The sequence below is a fragment of the Acipenser ruthenus genome, chromosome 3 (assembly GCF_902713425.1).
Source record: "Acipenser ruthenus chromosome 3, fAciRut3.2 maternal haplotype, whole genome shotgun sequence".
Taxonomy (NCBI): Eukaryota; Metazoa; Chordata; class Actinopteri; order Acipenseriformes; family Acipenseridae; genus Acipenser; species Acipenser ruthenus.
Window position 1 is genome coordinate 28648505 of NC_081191.1, and position 19875 is coordinate 28668379.

General features: G+C 37.3%; 1 protein-coding gene across 7 annotated transcripts in view; it reads right to left on the bottom strand.

The window, feature by feature from the left end:
• Positions 1-19875, bottom strand: part of LOC117394668 (kinesin-like protein KIF13A) — a 126211-nt gene that overhangs the window by 76183 nt on the left and 30153 nt on the right. For all 7 annotated transcript variants that reach the window (XM_059012765.1, XM_059012761.1, XM_059012764.1 and 4 more), the window contains exons 3-4: positions 6107-6119; positions 647-707 (exon numbers count right to left, since the gene is read on the bottom strand). In XM_059012765.1, coding sequence (XP_058868748.1) covers positions 647-707; positions 6107-6119 — 74 coding nt within the window. The remainder of the gene's footprint in view (positions 1-646; positions 708-6106; positions 6120-19875) is intronic.

Sequence of the window (19875 nt, forward strand, 5' to 3'; positions counted from 1 at the left end):
GAACAACCTCAGAGTTCTGCCTAGACTATGACAGGAATTGAGTTAACTTCCCCAATCCAAGAAGTAATTCCCTACTTTGCTGTGCTTCCCCAACATGAACTCGGAACCACCAGTATATCTTCTACTCACTCAGCATTACGAAAACCAGGACACTGAGTCTAAGAAAAGAATTCCATAAGTTCGCCACACCATGGACATGTATAGGTCACAAAATGTGTAATTTTGAAATACTTTCTCTCCCCCCTTGTACTAAAAACATGTTAAATGAATCTGTTTGCAGGCTTTGCAAGTCGGTAAAAGTGTGCCCACCTCTTCAGGGCTTCCATTCCTGTCAGTAACTATTCTGCTTCCTTCCCCGAATGACCAACAAGCTTTGCAGCTAGCAAGATGATTTGACCGTGAAGACACTGCTGAGGTGAAATGACCTAGGAGATGAAATCATCACCACACTTCCTGGAAGGCACGGCAAGCAAACTGAACTTTCTTTAACTTCCTGTAGTTCCATGATACGAGACTACATTATAAAATGTGTTTCTTTCACCACTGCATATTGTAAACTATATAGCGAATGAAAGTGCATGGACAGGAATCGTTTAATTCCAGTGACATTATGAAACATTTCATGCAAAGTACATGAGTGGCTCACCTGCATATTTTGTAACATTTGATTCATCCATGGACCAGAAGCAGTAGTCAAAGGCAAACACCTGTTTGAAGAAGAAAGAAAAAAGGACACAATCACATGAGCATCGATGAAAGAATGTGCCAATAAGCCTCCAGCAACCCCTCCCAAATAAGTCATTGTTGCTGCTAGTTGGGACTCATTTAGGCTTCTGTGAATAATTCACCACACAAATTAATAATGAAAAAAAAACTAAAAAACACACACCAGCAGAAAATAATTTCGTTTTATCTTCCTTTACCAGGTGTTACAGTGGATTATAGGAGGATTGGGATGACACGTTCAATAGTCATTTTTAGCCAGGGAGGGTTCAAATACTATCTGGAGTCACCAACATCTATCTTTGTAAGGATGTTCTAACAAAGAACACCATCCTAGATTTTTTGGCCTGTCATCTTATACATATCTTATTGAAGACTCAATTCACACTCTCTTCACCACAAAAACAGTTTTTCATTTCAAGCCTACAGTATGTCACTAGCTGGCACTTTACTGTGCTCTTATGATTAGAGGGTTAGGGAACCCAAGTTTTAAAACCGTAAAAGGCTAATATTTGTTTAACGTAAACAGAATCCAACACTATCTAACTACCTGACCTGAACCATATACTACTTGCATACTACTGCAACAGTAATCCAGATCTTTTAAATACAGGACATCAGTTATCCCATTTAGGACATAGAAGCCTGTTTCTGCTCCTGTCTAAAGAGAAAGGAACCTATAGGAGAATTCCCCAGTGTTTAATGTCAGGTAATTATTACTGGCATCATCCAAAGATTACCGATAACGAGAGCACTCGAAATAAAATGCAGACACAATTCAGTGTTCATATGTAAATTAACACATTACTCTGATTTTAAATGTCCATGCAACTAGGAAACATATACAAGCAAGAGATATGGGGTCCAGATCAACAGCTGCATCAAAGATCAACACGGTTATATACTGTAGAACAAAGAACACATTTTGGATAACAGCTTCTGTTTCAAAATCCAAGCTGAAGGTTTTTTTTATTATTATTACGGAGGTTAAAACAGGTCAGTTTCAACCTAAGCAGTTTCCTGTGATTTCATATTTTAGTGCTTCTGATAATATCACTGTGTAACAATTTTTTATTTTTTTTTGGTTCCTGGGTAGTAAGTGTTATTTCCTAATTGCTAATGCCTCAAAAGTATAGAAAATGGCTATTATTCCCCACAAACTTTGCTTTTGTGACCAGGACAGTGATATTTTGAAATTTACCTATTTTCCAGAACATTCCAGATAGATTCAGTGCTGAGTAAATTTGGAGTAACTTCTAGAACTTTCTAGAACTTTCCAGTAATATAAATAGTAGTATAAATACAGAGGCCTTAAGCCCACCAGTTCAGTTTAGTTCCAGCTGCCTAAGTAGATACATATCTGCATTTTCTGAGATGGCATCAAGGTCATAGGAGACTTCAAAATGGTGGCATTCCTGATGGGTCTCCAAGGCGGTTTTACCAAGTTTCCCTGCTATTCTTTGCCTTTGGGACAGCAGGGACACCAAGGCGCACTACCACAGGCGGGACTGGCCACAGCGGACCGAGTTCTCTGTGGGGAGGAACAACGTCAAGTGGGAGCCACTGGTGGACCCCCGGAAGGTGCTGATGCCACCACTGCACATCAAATTGGGCCTTATGAAACAATTTGTCAGAGCTCTAGATAAGGAGTCGGCAGCCTTCAAGTACCTTCAAGACGTCTTCCCTAAGCTGTCTGAGGCAAAGGTCAAAGCTGGTGTCTTCGTCGGACCACAGATAAAGAAGATCCTGGAGTGCAATGAATTCCCCAAGAAGCTCACTAGTAAGGAGAAAGCGGCTTGGAACAGCTTTGTCGCAGTGGTTCGGGGCTTCCTGGGCAATCACAAGGCCGAAAACTATGTGGAGCTGGTTGAGACTCTGGTGAAGAACTACGGCACAATGGGCTGTAGGATGTCCCTCAAAGTCCATATCCTTGATGCTCATCTTGATAAATTCAAGGAGAACATGGGAGCGTACTCGGAGGAGCAAGGCGAGCGCTTCCACCAGGATATACTTGACTTTGAACGCCGCTACCAAGGACAGTATAACGAGAACATGATGGGAGACTACATTTGGGGGCTGATTCGTGAAAGTGATTTACAGTATAACCGTAAATCTCGAAAAACTACTCGCTTCTAAATCTTTTGTAGTCATTTTTGTATTACTTTAGTATAAATACATGTTAATTTGGATACATATGTTGTTTTTTTCTGACTTTATGTGAACGAAAAGACACAAATTCGCCCGTTTTCTCATTGGAAATAGGTAAATTTCAAAATATCACTGTCCTGGTCACAAAAGCAAAGTTTGTGGGGAATAATAGCCATTTTCTATACTTTTGAGGCATAAGCAATTAGGAAATAACACTTACTACCCAGGAACAAAAATTGTGTTACATAGTGTAATATTCAGTTTAAATTAGCCTCCAGATTTACTCATTAGATGAATACTGAAAGACATTTTTTATGCTACAATTTTTACAGTAGGGGGTGGGACAAAGTTGGTGCTGCATTGTTTTGATTTAGGTTGCTAAAATCTAGTTTTCAGCATTGGGGGTAAAATAGTAGAAATGGACGACAAAGCAAAAAAAAGCAAAAGTGTATTTCAGTGATTGATCGTGTCAAGATATTTCCCAAAGAAACTGTATATGCAGATGGAGGTAATTGTTTTGCATATCATAATGTGTCTTTGGAGAAAATCCGATCGATCGCTATTTAGCTTCTGAATCACACATTAAACAAAAGGCTGCTACAGAGGCTGCTGAACAGAACGTAAAATAAACAGCTTTCAGAAACCAAACTGGAAAGTCAGCGCAGACAAGAAGTATTCCTGTCTGCAAGTTAAATCAGTACTAAAACGATCCAGCACAGCCACCTCGCTTCAACCTGCTGCTTACTTTTTCGCAGTTGGAATATTAGACCCTAGTAGCCACGTTTTCTTTGTTTTGACTCGGTACTAATAAAATAAATTATTGGATGGGACAAATAACATGACAGCGAACATGCTGCATACATTGCCTTTATTAAAAGTATGCTAGATTCCCTTGTGTAACCGAGTTTTGGGGCTGTTTCTAATCGATTTCCACATCTGTATAACTTGGCAGAACTTTGCCTTAACTTCCAACCAATGTGGATGCAGAACGTGCAGTCTCAATGTATGGGCAAGTCAACTGCAGGGGGATGCTGCATGCTTGCCTTTAACAAATGACAGCATTTGTTAAAGGCATTAGTAAGGAAGCAAGTACCACTATTTTTAGTCTTTATAGTGTTCTGAAATACTGTCTACTTAGGTTTATTTAATGTTTAAACAGGTCAGCGAAATCCAAATTTTATTCCGTAACATACCCGTGAAAAATACGTAAATTTACCGCGATTTAAGTAGACCCCTAATTATATAATCTGTGAAAATAATAGTAACTGTTTCATATTGTGGTTTTTTTCATTGCTGGTGAGTTGTTTTTTTTTTATATACAGACACACACTTGTAAAGTGCAGATAGAATATCATGTAAGAAGATGGACGAGGCTATGGATTCTTTGCACTTCTCAATCTCTATTATGGACAGGGTTAAAAGATACATGACTGTGGTCCTGGATTTCTTGCAGTTCCAAGTCTGGTACAGATGCTCTGTCAGTTACACAGCACCATGCCCCTTTCAAACTCTGATAAATCTTTAGCTCTATCCATTTTGCAACATACTAAACCGCAGCTAAATGCCCTACTATGCGTGTACATTGAAAATCGATCATGTATGCCATTTTCACAGAAAGAGTGCATGACCATAACAAATACATTTTCCACAGTTTGTTTTGAGAAAAAAAAGTAAGGTTTTAAATTAGAAGTATCCTGTAAATTAAATGGCAGATATTTAAAGCTTATCCTGTGTGCAATTGTCATTTAATATACATGAATCCAAGTGCCTTTTACACACCAGTGAAGTGGTACATTACAACAATTGCACACTCTTGAGTTTGTTATTGCACTATCAACATTATAGTTCAAATGTTAGGCCAAGCAATGTTAAAAAAGAAGTAATATATTAATTACTTATTACTTTCATGTTACTTTTGTCAATTACAATAATTATATATCCAAAAGATGATAATATATTCTGCAATATGAGTTTTAATGCTGGTATAGAAAAAAAAATGTACTTGTTATTAAAAAGAAAAGTGCAAAAGTCATTTGTCCATCAGATTACAACCCTGCTTTTGACATGTAGTTTTATTTTCAATTACTTATTCATATTAATGACCTATATCCAGCATCTAAAAAATTAACAAAAACAAAAAGAGCAGTGTATTTGTGAAACTGCTGTCTGGGTTCTTGTGCTGAAACCTATTGGCCCTCAAGAAAAAAAAAAGTAAATTAGGACCATCTGGTAGCTTGTGGGGCTCTCTATTGTGAACCAAAAAAAGACACAGATTTCAAAGGAGTGCAGTCCACTGGTTACAAAAAGAAAGTACTTCTTTCTCAGGATATATACACAGTTTCCAAAGCAACACTGTGCACTCAATTTTAAGTGAGACATTCCAGTTAAAAGTTATTCTCATTATATGAGGCAGTTTAGTTTGCTTTATTCTTAAGCTTTGCATAGATTTAACTTGGTTCTGGCCATCCGTGTGTGAATAAAAGAACACTGAAATACATTCTGTTTACCAGGTCAGTCGCTGCCAACACTGCAGAGCTTCATAATTGGTAAGAAGAGCTCACAATTGGTTGTAATGGAAGATAGTGAGACATTTCTTTAAAAAGAAACCTGCTACCTCAGAGGCCAATGACAATGGTTCACAAAGAAACAGACACCCCTCTACTTGTCACACTGCCAATCCTAAAACTGCCTGTTCTTGTGCACTACATATTGCTACAAAAGTTCAGAAGGCAAAATGAAGGTGTTATTAGATATCAATGTCTCAGTTGATTAATGTGTATGCAAATACAAAAAAACAATTGACTATTTAAATAGACAGTACACGGTACACAGTAGGTCACAATAAGAAATGCTGAGAATTATAAAAAAGTCAACGGTTATTTGCGAATGCTTCAAGGCTTTGAGTGTGGTGTGAGAGTGTGGTGTGAGAGTGTGGTGTGAGAGTGTGGTGTGAGAGTGTGGTGTGAGAGTGTGTGGGTAGACATAAGACAAAAAAGAAATGACTCAAAACTTTCCAAGCAGATTCAAGCTTTAAGAACGAACACACAGCACATTTTTTAACCTAAATTGTTTTTGGAAAACATAAGCAGTAATCCATCTTGGATTACTGCCCACCCCCCACACCTGTATTTAAACCTAAAGGATAACAGAAGCACTAATCCTTGTACTGAGTCTCACTAATCCTGCAAGTTTTGACATAAAGTGTGTTATCTGTGTACAGTAACAGTATACATACCTTGGTTTGTTTTCTTGAAGGAGAAACAAGGACCACCATCCACCATGGCAATTACGAGAAGGGAAGAATAAATCAAACAGGACCACCATGGAAAAGAGGAGAGAAAAACAATATATGAACAACACGGTATTTCGCTTGTTTGCAGAAACATTTCACAGGCATTTGCAAAAATGTCTACTCTCTTCCGTGAATCACTTTTCTTCAATGGCAAACAAATAGTATTCCTTACCGCTGAAATAATTACTTGTTTTGCTAGTATTCAAATGGCTCCAAAATACTGACCTATTAGCCCTAACCCTCAACAGTTTACATAACATTCAAAATTAAGCTTCCTGAATGATACATGTATTCATACATCTTGACCCACAAATATGGACAAGGAATCTATACCAATTGAATCATTAAAATGATGAATGAATATCCACCATTACGAGACAGAGGCTGGGTACAAACTGGGGAGCACTGTATAAGCTCCCAAAGTGAGCTTCTTAACCACTGTACTAAAAAGTAAGGATCACTTGCAAGAGTGGTTATAGAGCTTATATATAGAGCTCACTTTCTGCTACCGTGTACCCAAAAACAAGCACTCTTAGGGCCATAACTGGATTTTACATTCAATTTCACCAACCACCCATCGTTATCCCAGGTTTAACCTCAGAATAAGTGGATGCAATCCAGGCGTAATCAATCCATTGTACTGTAAAATTCTTAAACAAACAAACAAACAAATAAATAAATATAAATCCAGCTTTGGTTTATCCTGGCTGGATACAGGTTGATCAACATCATCCATGAAATGAAAAACAAATTTAAGGACATGCAAGTTACTGTACTGTATAGCATACAATAACCACTTATGCTAGGCATAAGCTTGATTTCTCATTTATCCACTTTTAGTACTGTACCTAGGTTTTGGAGTTCTAGAGACAGATATTATTATTATTATTATTATTGTAATATTCTTTTTACATTGCACCCTTCATACTGGACCACCATCACAATGTGCTTTAAAGAGGTAGGCTGTGAACTGTGCATTATATGCAGAGTCACTTACAATAGCACATTGATTTAACATCTCATCCGCAGGATGGAGCACAAGGTGGTAAAGTAACTTGCTCAGAGTCACACAGTGAGTCCACCAATGGCAGAGGCGGGATTTGAACCGGTGACCTTCTGGTTACAAGCCCTGGACTTTAACCACTGAACCACACTGTCTCCTTTAGGAGACATTAGAATCTTGTAATGAGAACCACACTGTCTCCTTTAGGAGACATTAGAATCTTGTAATGAGATTCAAATTTCTCCTTGAATTTTTTTTTATTATTATTAATATTTGAATGGATATATTAAATGAAGCTATACTACTTTGTTATTATCATAACAAAGACGCTTTTTGTTGGAAGACAAAACAGTGGCTACTATTCGACTCCAGGTAATATCAGTTTAAAATTAGATTCCCTTTAAATTTAATGTAGCAGCAACAGATCGACAGAGCTGTCTCTGCAATAGTGTATCTTGCATATGACCTTTCTATTCACACTATGTGGGAAGTGCAACAGGAGACGGTCCAATTAAAGCAATGCTGTCATGAGGCAGCTAACAGCTGCCTTTCCAACTTTAACCATGTGCAGAAGTGATGGCAGACAGCTGACACTGTTTATTTCCTTGGCATCAGACGCTCAGAGCCAGCAATGTTAATATTTAATGTTTTCTGGCCTGCACCTCAACTAAAAACTACACACAGACAGCAACTCCTGGGGGACGGCAATACTGACAACAAACAAACTATTTAATTTACCAAGAACATTAAGTTAAACTACTGGATAATTACCCAATTAGGCTAGGGTAATGCACTATATGCTTTGAGAATCTTGGCGAAAAAAAGAAGAGTTTGGAATTGTGGAAATCAGTGACACCGACAGGAAGTCAACACCTTTTTATTTAGCTTGTCAATACTCTCAAAAAAATGGTGTCCCCCAGTGGATATGTTGAATTTTGCAATTTTTCAAGGCAATACAATCATTCTTTGAGACAAATGTACCCATATTAAAGCAGCTGATGCAATAAAACCCATAGTAAATCAACTATGGACACACAGCGGTAGTCTTATACCCAGATTTTGGGCCAGCTATAAATTACCTCAGAACTTGAAGTGAAGCTTGAGTGTGGTTATTGTAATTTTTGCATTTTTATTAGTGTTAAAAGTATATTTCTCTTAAAGTATATGACATTTCATGTTGCTGCTATCTCCTGTTCTGAGGGAAAGACCTTTATGACTAATGCTCTTTGATTAATGCGCAGAGGCTCAGTGAAATTAATTTCCAGAGCCTCATACATTTCAGGTCTGTAAATTAGGGCTCAACTCTGGGTGGTGCCAGTAACATGGAAATCTGGCTCTATATGGAGACTGGTAGCACATGGCAATAAGGTACTAAACTCTAGTTTCTAATGGTTTTATTTTCAGTAATGTCAGCTTTTTTCTACAACAATTTAATGGTGTCAAATTGAAATGTGATCCACTGACCAACTCAGAAATATTCCACATAAATGTATAATGGTAGTGATCAGTTTTAGTAAGACTTACTAGGAAGCCAGACAGTTGGTAAATGATTATCTACGTACTGTAGACTGACCACTGTCCATGTCAAATAAATAAATAGACACCTGAAGGCTGTACAGACAAATTTGCTGAACATGACACACAGCATGGTGTCCAACAAAAAGGAAATGTGTCTGACATACCACAGTTCAAATAATGCTAGCCTAGACAAGACATCTACAGAAAACTGACATGAAAACTTTAACACAAAGGGAGAACCCCCAGAGATTCTTTAAATCTACAATGTACAGCCATTATAAATAACCAGAGTTTTTCTTAGTTGAAGGCCTAAATATCAGCAAATGCCAAGAACCGTCTAGTCTAGTCTGTCACATTCAATTAAGGTCTATCAGAGAGACTAAAAATTCACCATTAGTATTCATTTAGATGGAATTTTGTTTAGAGCACTAATGAGGTCTCAGCTGAACTCTTACAAATCGGATGTGACAAAGCAAATCACAGACGACCCTGTGGTTCATTTTAATATTCATTTCAAAAAAAAATCCAGAACTTGCTTTAAATAAGCCCCCTTCGAAAACAGTACATTTGAAACAATAAAATAGTGGTTTTGCCTCCCAAGCTACGGTACAGTGCAGCTTATGGAGATTAACCTCCTGCTTGAGGTAGTAACAGGAGTGTTTACACAAGAGTTGAAGTAAAAAAAAGTGTGTTATTATAAAACTGAACATAAAATAACCATAACGCTATACTACTAAAGCAGACTGAATATTGTAAATATCAGTTTTAATCCCAGAGGTCACTTGAGTATTGTATTTTTTATTTCATATGGGGCAACATTTATTCTTCTCCTAATACTATAATCACAATGGGATTAAAAACAGGGAAAGTAAAACATGTCTTGATGGGCAATATCAGTGATTGATTAGAGTATATTCTTTGCATTCGTGGGATGTCTAAAAACAATATGTGTTGTATATCGAGTCATTATTTGTTTTGCTGTCCATTTAACCCGTGTTACCAGGCAGGTGTTTATGTGCAGCGCAGATTCACACCTAAATGGTGTTTAAATTTGCTGTAGAGGACAGCATGACCATTCCTCTAAATTCCAATAGAGAAGTTAGTCAGAAACAATGGCCAGATCTCAATCACTTTTACAGTCACATGCACAGCACTAACTGTCTATCCACTACCAAAGTCAGTTTGGCAATCTTGTAAAAATTACTTGAAATGTCAAGATGCAGTTTTCATCAGATGTTTTTTGTCCCGTACATTACATAAAATGTATTTAAAAAATAAATAAATAAATAAATAAATAAATAAATAAATAAATTGTTGGACATGATCCTACATTCTAAAGATGTAATTTTCCAATTTGGACCAGGACAGATTAACCAGGGGGCAGGCTCCCCAGCGAGTGCAAGGACAAAGAATCTGCGGGCTTCACAAAACCTGTCGGTTCATTAGGCAAGTAACTTCCTTTGTCAAAGCCAACACCATTATGCCTGGGTGTACAAGCAAGGCGACTCTCCTGGCTGAGCAGTTTTGGTGGCAAACTGTAATAAGGACCTTTCATATAAAAAAATAATAATAATTCGGCTCACCATACTGTACTGTATTTAAGAAAGTTACCTTTTAAAATCTATAAGCAGTTTCTTTGAAAGATACTGGTATAACAATTTTGAAAAACAGCATGAAAGCATCAAGTATGGAAGAAGTTATATGAACGTATAGTGACTGTAGTTGAAACAAGCCTAGGATTTGTAAACAAACAAGGGATTGGTTTCTGATAAAGTTAGGTGCCCAGAAGGGTGGAATACGGAAGAATGCAAGTCATTCTGGAAAAAACAAATTGGTTTTCTTTTTAAACACAGTCATGAAATAGAAATACACTGCTGCAAACAATTACGGCTATTCAGCGATGTGTATATTTTATTATTATAATTTATTTAATTTAAAAGTGCCCATTATTTTACCTCTGATATTCTCCTCAGTTTAGAATGGTCACTTGTGTTCCCTCACCGATTTCCCCAAGCAGCTCAGGAGAATTGAAGGTTCAGTGGGCGCCCTCCAATCCCACGGCCAAGCCAATTTCCTCTTTTACACCCAAGAACTCATCAAGAGCGGATGTCAGTGAACTACCGGCCTCTGGAGAACAAACGCCAGTCCTGCAGGTGTCTGTCTGAGCACCTAGGAACCTGGCCAGCAGGGTCTGCTGTAGCATGAGGAGGAGAAACAGTGCCTGCCAGTTATGCCTCCCTAACCAGGGGAGCACCAGAGCCTATGCGATGCTCCCTTCAGAATCCCCAGCGAAGACTGCTGAGTTTGCACAGCTAGGATGTGAACTGCGCTCCTCTGACTGTATGACTCTCCCTGCACACCACGCATCTGTGCTTTTACCAGGGGAGCCATCCGGGGGACCCCCAGGGAAGTGTATAAAGCGTTATAAATGCCCAAATCCTGTATGGAAATAATGCATCCCTCTGGAGTCATTTTAATGCAAAAACTGGCATCAGTGAGGTGATGGTAATCTGCAAATATTTAACATTACTGTCTATGCTAGTCCACAACTGCTCAAACATCCATAAATATGGTGTTTGAGCAAAAAAGACCTATCGAGGCATGACAAAGGTACTCCATATGCTGTATACACACATGCTTAATATACAAATCTCTGAATATCCCTTTCATTGTTTAGACCAGTATAGTTATAAAACACACTGGGATAGGGAATAACCCTAGCTTTTAAAAACTCTGTGGTCCAAGGCTATTTAGTGGTGTGTGTTTTGTATTTATTTATCTGGTGCTTGTGCTGAATACACAAACGTTAAAGATCAGTCAAAACAAAGGAAACTGCAGGCCTCATTTAAAGTGTTGTTTTGTTTTGTTTTTTGTATCACTGCATATTGCATCCTCTAAATATGGATGCCTCAACAAAGCCTTTTGTCCACATTAAAGGATATGTACAATATCCAGAAGTGCAAGACATCTGTACATGTACATACCGTTTATTGTGTAAATGCTAAATGCTGCGGGGCTGTGTACGTTCATCAATCCATCGGACACTGTTGAGTAAATTGATTAACACTGGTGGCTCTTATATGAATGGGAGAATTGCAGTAGTGAGTGCCATAAAATCATTTTGGGTTTTCATCATGTTGAAAAAAGAGAGACCTAAAACTCATCTGAAAGATCCTCGGCTTCTTAATGCCATGCCACATATTGTATTATCTTATTACAAAACTAAATCGGCTTTCAAAAAAACACTATCCTGCAACAGATACTGGGACATACGAATAAATGAAAAACGACTGGGTTCGGGGCAACTTTTGCCTGCTTTACCCCACTTATACCCCATCCTTGTGTATGTTGTCATCTCAAAATACATTATTGTATCGATCAAATACATGCAAAATATTTTTTTAAATGAGCAATCCATCCCAGAAGTGCAGTGGTATCCATTTACTTCCAATTCAAGACATTCACACCTTGTATGGTGGTCTCTTGTTCTTCTGTTGGGATTGATGGCGACACAGAGGAGTTGTTGTAAATCTTCAATGCCAGCTCTCCTATTCTACCCTCTTGCTGGGACTGCTTAAATGCTACAGCTCCTTCAAGGCAGCATGTGCTGGATTCGTCTGCACAATGCTCATGCTGGGGTTATAGTGCAGAACATATTAGTTGGAAAGGCAAATCAATTAGCTTTGACCGGACATTATTCGACACAGACTATTTCTTTTCATCTAGAATTATGTGAATATACTAAAAACAACCGATAAGTGTCTTGCTGCTGCAAACTGATATTTCTTACCAGATATATTTTGTTCATGTATTGTACAAGGTTGATGAACCTAAACTTCTGCCGAGTTCTGTTGAATTAAAGACTAGGCTAGGATAACTAATTAAATAAAATGATTACAAATGGAGATTATATATCAAGTACACACAATCAAGTACCTTATACATATATACACGTTGTTGTAGGAGATAAGCTCAACATTTGTATTTAGAATCAGAAGTTGTGAATAATCAAATCACACTGCTAAGACCTGTATGGTATGGAGTTCTAGAAATTGTCTACCCTAAAAAAAATATGTAAAGAACAAACTTTCACATTACAATGAAGCTAAAATGTACACTCCCAGGACAGAGTGGTGGATTGGCACCCTAAAGAATAGTAAATGGATAATGTTGAAAAACAAGCAGTGGTTGAACAGGGAAGTAAGTAGTAGTAGTAGATCTGAAACATGTACTGTTAATGTTTTTTTTAATACAGCAGGATTGCCAAAACTTTGGCTGCCATAACAGCTACAGTACAGTACAGCGAATAGCAAAACAATCCTTTTACATATGCTGTAATCACTGGTGCATTGTCTCTCATTCATTACTCCATCACTCAAAACTAAATTTCTGTAGCAGCAAATGGGAGAATAAACCAACCATAAAAAATGAAAAAGAAAACTTCCCAACAGCCCATAGCTGCACAAGGTCATCATCTTTCTCCTTAGAATGTTTTGTAAATATCTAAACCTCTTCTGCAAGTTCATTCTTGTCTTTCCACAGAAGCTTGAGGAATGCATGAGGGAAAAAAATAAATAAATAAAGAGACAGAATTTTTGCTGTTGCTTCTAAGTTCCCAGAGCGAAGTGCCCTATATAAAACATTGTAGGAAAACTGGCTCTACATTAACCAAAGACACTTCCTTTTAACCTTTTGGTTATCGGGGCTGAAATGGTCTGCCTGCATGCATGCATGTATAAGGAATGGAGTTTAGTTTCACTGGAGCCGGATCATAAAGTTCGGCTGTATAAAGTGGATCAGGCACGGATTCCACTCACCCGTCATTGTCATCCAACAGTAGTGCTGTATGCACCTAGCAAGGCAAATTAACCAATGAAAATCAACTACGTCAACATCATTCAGTTGCTGTATTTCAAACTGTCATTTTTTTATCATCATCGGAAGTGCATACTATACTAAAAGAAAAAAGAAATGAAGACATGACACTAAAAATCCATAGTAGAGCCCCAGAGCCAAAGACTGGAACTTTTACCCACCAAGTCATCCGCTTAGCAGAGTAGGAAAAAAGGCCAAGATTAATAACATTTAACTTGTGCAGATTAAGCTGTTAAAATACGTATGCTGTATTATTATTATTATTATTATTATTATTTATTTCTTAGCAGACTTATTATTGTTCTTACACTGTGTAGTCATCAGTGAGGTTGTGTTCAACAATGCAAGTACTTGTCATGAGTGCGTTTTAACATTATGTTAGTTGCTGTAACGTAGGTAGTTTTTGTTATTGTCTTTTGATACCGTACATATATGCAAAAAAGTCCCTATATGGTCGGGACAGTCCCTATTTCCTAGCAAATGTCCCATGTCCCAATGCATAGGAAGAAAGTCCTGATATTTACCTATACTAACTTATACAAAGGTAAGAACACTTGATTATGTCTATTTTTACTGTCATGATGGTCGTGTTGTGTTGAGTTGGGGGGATAGGTCTATTATATGATAATATATATGATCAGCATCCCACTGAACACTTTCCAAATGTTGGAAAGTATGACCGGATCCATAAAAATTAACTGCATTTAACCTGCATGATGGCAGATTGGCAAATATGTGATTCCTAAAGATTTTTTAGCAGTTGATTCAGTATAATAAATAAGTAACTTAGTGATTCTCAACTATTTAAATCGTCTACTACAACTGTATCAAGGCTTACCATAATGTTTTGTTGTTTGTCTATTTATCCCCACCCCATTGGAAATTTGACAAAAATCGCACTCTGGTTACCTATAAAACCTGCTGGATTTTGGCTCTCCAGGACCAGGGTTGGCCACCCCTAGGCTATACCAAAGAACGAAAAAAAATAAAAAATAAAATGTCCCTCATACTTATTCAAACCTTTAAAACTCCATCTTTTATTCATTTAACATAACAATGCTTGACACCTCAAATCATATTTTGATTTGAAGCCTCCCAGGGTGTGTCCTGGACAACAATTAAATGATCCTCTTCATCAATAGCAATTAAATATGTCACCTTTCGTTATTCAAGATTAAAATCGCGTCTCAGGGAAAATAAATCTATGCCTGTTCCTGTCCTCTGGCTGTTTGTAATTTCCTTTTCACCACAGTCATTTCCTTAGCTTTAGATATTAACCAAAAATTCAAGCCACAAAGCCAATTATCACTGAATTGCCAGATCTTATTCAGAGACAGAGGAACAAAATGATCGTACAAGTACACAGAACAATTGTTCTCTCTATTTTAACAAAACAGGTGGAAGAGAAGGACTTATTTACAATGAAGCTTATGGTGGCAAAAAGAAAACAGTAAAAGCCCTTGGAAAAAAACACTGTCAAATAAAAAAAACAACATTGTTTTCTGTTAGATTTTTTTTTTTTTTTAGTTTAAGAACTGTTGAAATGTGTTTTTTGAATTCGCAAATTAGGAATTGCAGATTGAACATTTTCAACCAGATTTAAAACACTGCGTTGTTATTCGAGAGATGTAAATTTAAGGAATCTCATGTAACAACTTAAAGAAATGATCACTCGGGTAACACCAAAGGGTGTAGTGCTCTGAATCAGTTTCCCCTCCCTGTCCGGAAGCAGAACTCTGCCCATCTAACAAAGGTTATGACATAGTGCTGGGATGCATCACTAACACCCAAATTATCTGGGTTTGTCAGGTAAACTCTCTCAGTCAATTAAGTCAGGCTAACTGCCAGATCCAGATGTTAGTCAGGCATTAATGATTTTGTTTATATATTTTTCAAGCTTGTTACCACTTAAAGAAAAGCATGTGCTACAGATTTTTTGTTTGCATGATTTCTCTCATATTAAAATGTTTAAGAAATAAATACTCCTAAAAACTTCAGCTTCTCATTAATATTTAACAGTGTAAATGAACCAATTATCATCTAAAGATGATAACTAGTCTCCTGTTCTCTGTATTTTGCACTGGAGGAGTAATTTTAGATAATTCTGCAATGTTTTTTGTAGTGACAATGCCCTGTTTGTTAGCAGCACATGGAACCCAAAAAAGAATACAGTTCATTAGTGATTAAACATTAACACTTTCACGGATGGCATCCATTTCCACGGATGGCAACCTATTTCCTTCTCTTTAGTGGTAACATCTAAAAGGTTTTAGAAACATTTGACTTGTGGCTAAAAATAGTTGTGTATTTGAGCCGTCCTTCAGGAGGACAATTTAATTGGTTAAGTAAATACATTTTGGACATGGAACAGAACCATGTTGAGATACACACTTGTGCTTCTATAATAAAATCTGTGGGGGTGATCCAGAAATTGATCCATTTGGTGTGGAATGACCATGTTGTAAGTTTCAGTCAGAACAGCCAAAACCTCCTACTGTTGATAAAGAGTTAAAAGTAGGCACTCATTTGGCAGGTTTTACCCTATACAAGGGCTGTGCTGGAGGACAGACTTTGCCCCAACTTGCCTGATTGAATCAGAGGTGATACTTCAGGAACAGTCACATAGCCTTCCAGAACAATTGAAACACCTTGGAGACTAGTCAGATTGAATCTGTATCACTCTAGCAGTCCTACTGAAATTGTAATGGCAACTGTTTCTAAATTTTGCCCATCATGTGCAGGGTAGAAAATTCCCAAAATCTTAACATGCCCAGTCGGGCATGTAGCTTTAAATTTTACATGCCCAGCACAATTTTACATGCCCAAGTGTGAAACTGAAAAACACTTCTGCTGCTGGTGATTCCACACCTCTACTGCAAACAGTCTCAAAACATCCAATGTTACACTGCTGCATCCTCTTAGTTGCCATTTTTTTTTTTCATCAAATAAGGATACATCCAGTGCTTCATTTGTGCCTGGGCTTGCCGGGGCATAGCCCCGGAACCTCTGGGCATGCAGTCATTCCCGGTATCTCTAGTTAAAAATCTCATAAAATGCTTTCTTTTTAAATTCAACACAGTTGTATGAAGTCTGCAAGTTCTTGCGTGCGCGCTAAAGAGACAGTCCACTGCCACGTTTGTAGCCTACTTTAAATTACTCTACGATCCCAGCTTGAGTGCCTTTAAGTAAGATGACACTGGCTGAACACAAAAGGAAATTAAACTGCAACTCTATTGTCGTTTTTATACACAAATAAGCTTACTTGATTTGAAAAACGTCATGAACGATACAAGCAACTTCTTACACTACTTGGTTTGATTAAATGAGTAGTACACAACAAAATATGAAACCTGAACATTAATTTCAACAAAGAACAACAACTTTTTAATGAAAAAAATATATTGTAGCCTACTTTAATAGGAACATTAGCTTAGATCAAATCATTGATTTAGTATTGCTATAAAATTGATGGGAAAAAAAACCACTCTGTTCTGTATTTAGAGGGATTACTTACATATGTAAGATTTTCAGAAGCCAACAAGCCATGCTGTATTTTGGTGAAGGTCACTAGTGGGTCACTAATTGACAAAGCTCATATTCTGTGATTCTTTCCAGGTCAAGACTACAACACTGCTGCAGTAGACAATAAAAGGGGACTCAGAAAACTCACTATGCTCTAATTTTACAACCAATTTGTATTCACTACAAGTTTGAAAATAAAACCGGCAACCTGAGCTGCCTTGGGCTACACTAATGTTATGCACAGCTCTTGCAAAGCAGGCGCCTTTTGCATAGAACTATATACTATTACCAAAGTACAGTATACTGTGAACCTTGTACATAACGTGCAACCTGTCTAAAATGCAGATTCAAAAATTGGTAAACATGTGCATGATACATTACAAAAGTTATGGTACTCTTCAAAACACCAGTGGCAATTTGATTTGCGACTGACATATTTGCCTCTCCCTAGAATCTAATGAACTAACAGAATGACAGTTCATGATTGAGTAAAAAATTGATTGGCTCATTTGATTGTAAAGTTACGGTTGCAATTTGATGAAAAGATAATGTAAAATAAAATAAAATAAATAAAGTAAGTCTGTATGCTGGTCAATCTTTGAGACAGCTTGAGAATCTACAGTAACTCAAACTAGCTATACTAAAGTGGAACAAAATGTGGTGTCCCTTGCTGTCCCCACCTCTCCAGCCACCAGGGCAGCCGTTGCTGGGGACTCCAGGGACAGTCTTTGCTTTCCTCCCCTCCTCTAGCCTCAGGGGCAGGGATTAACAACATTTGATTTTGCCTCAATAAACCTGGCTTTTATACTTCTTGATGGTTGTTTGATTTTCCAAGATGCCTTCTGCAAAACTATGGAAATTCAATGTCAAAAACTTTGTTAAAGTAACGTTAAGGTTTGTTTGCAAATGTCCAAAAGCTTAGGAAATTGCAAGTTAAGGTAGCCACACAACCTTAACTCTGCACCCTTATGTGTATGTTTCCTGTCACACTTGACATCACATATAACATCATCAATGACATGGGCAATGACATCACTAAGCACATGACAAATTCCCCCCGAAGACTGGCCATACGGAACTCATTGTGATTTGGTAACATGTTCAGTAATTGCATTATATTTGCTGTCGAAATGTGCTTTAACCAACAACAGATTCCCATGTACTCAGAAATGTGTAATTCATGTTGAGGTATGTAGTGATGAGTATTTGATGTTTGGAAAGGAGTACCTGAAAATGGATGGGACATGCAATATGTGAAACCCTACATGTAAGATAACTCTCCATTAAATTTCACTCAGAAGGCACCAGTGAAATAGAAAATGAATGTTCTGTAGTGCTGTATGGTATACTGCTGCTCCATGTGTACTGTGGTATGTTTTATGTTTCTTGGAAGCATAAAATCTAGACATTACAAACCACTTCTGCTGTATGTACTTCATTGAATTGCAGAAATCTTCAACTGTACCAATGTCATAATTGACTTCCAGCCATAAGATTGTTAGCAAGAATTCTTACTGAACTGTAAAGTTTGAAAGAATGCGTAACAGTGCAAAAATAAAATTAATAATACTGTAGAAAATGCAGTGACTCCTTTTGCCAAGTAAAACAGTGTAGTTCATACAAGAAAGTCAATGTTATGGATTCCAGTATTAGAGTTTGGACAGAACATGTCCAGACAGTAAAGACTACAACCCTAAATACACCAATTTCATTGAATGATGTTAAATTAAGAAAGAAAACAAAGAGAACATTGCCTGCAATCAGGAGCCAAACGCAGTTATATTGACAGCAGACAAATACAGATACGGAATGCTTTACTGGAAAGAAGGACCTCTATCTCAGTAATACATTGAATTAAATGGTCACCATTTGGATATTTTTAAAGCAAATAACATTTGTATTAACGTTGATGACTTATAAACCATAAAGGATTAGTTTTCATATTTAATTGAAATATGAACTCATGGAAGCAGGGTTAGGCAATAGCACTAGCACTGCACTAGCACTTTATGTACTACTGTTACATCAAAATTTCAGCCTCCAGTCTGGGGCTAGAATGTTTTTTTGACTTTTTAGAAGGAATGTTTCCAATTGTGTGGATTGCTATATGATGCTACAAATCTCTGACTTACTAACATTATCTGCACCATTATCCTGTGATATTGTTATTTGTAACGGTGTATCACCGCAACCCTAGTGTAATGCATGGCTCAGTAGAAAAATACTCATCCAAAGCAAACTAAATTCACATCATAGAAATTGCCTTGAAAAGGTAAACACTGTATAAAACAAAAGCTTGAGGCCATTGCATTTCAATTGAAATAAAGTACACATGTTGGAAAGAAAAAGTCATTAATAGTTCAGCTTCTGGTGTTATTTACATTAGCCTGTTAAACTCTGCTAATGTCAATTTTGAACAGTATAGGCCATGCAGTTTGACTGCCTCGCAGCCAAGTCATGTGAAAGGGTATCATGTATTCATCACCTGAATGGACTTACGAAATCCAAGAGTGGAATGGAATCTTTCAATTAAAAAACCTGGATAATTTGTATTCTACATTTGTATTCAAAATAACCAATCATGTTTTGTATTCAAATAATACAGAAATACGGAAAGAAACCATTCAATTAAACAAGTTATACAAGGGTCCTTAGAGACTGTGTTATGAGATAGCTACTGCACTGAACGTACAGTAGCTCATGAGAGCTGCTGTTCTACATTGCGTTGCATGGGAGGTGCTGGCTCTTCACAATTCAGCACCCTTCTAAGACGTATTCTTGTGAGGCTTGTTAT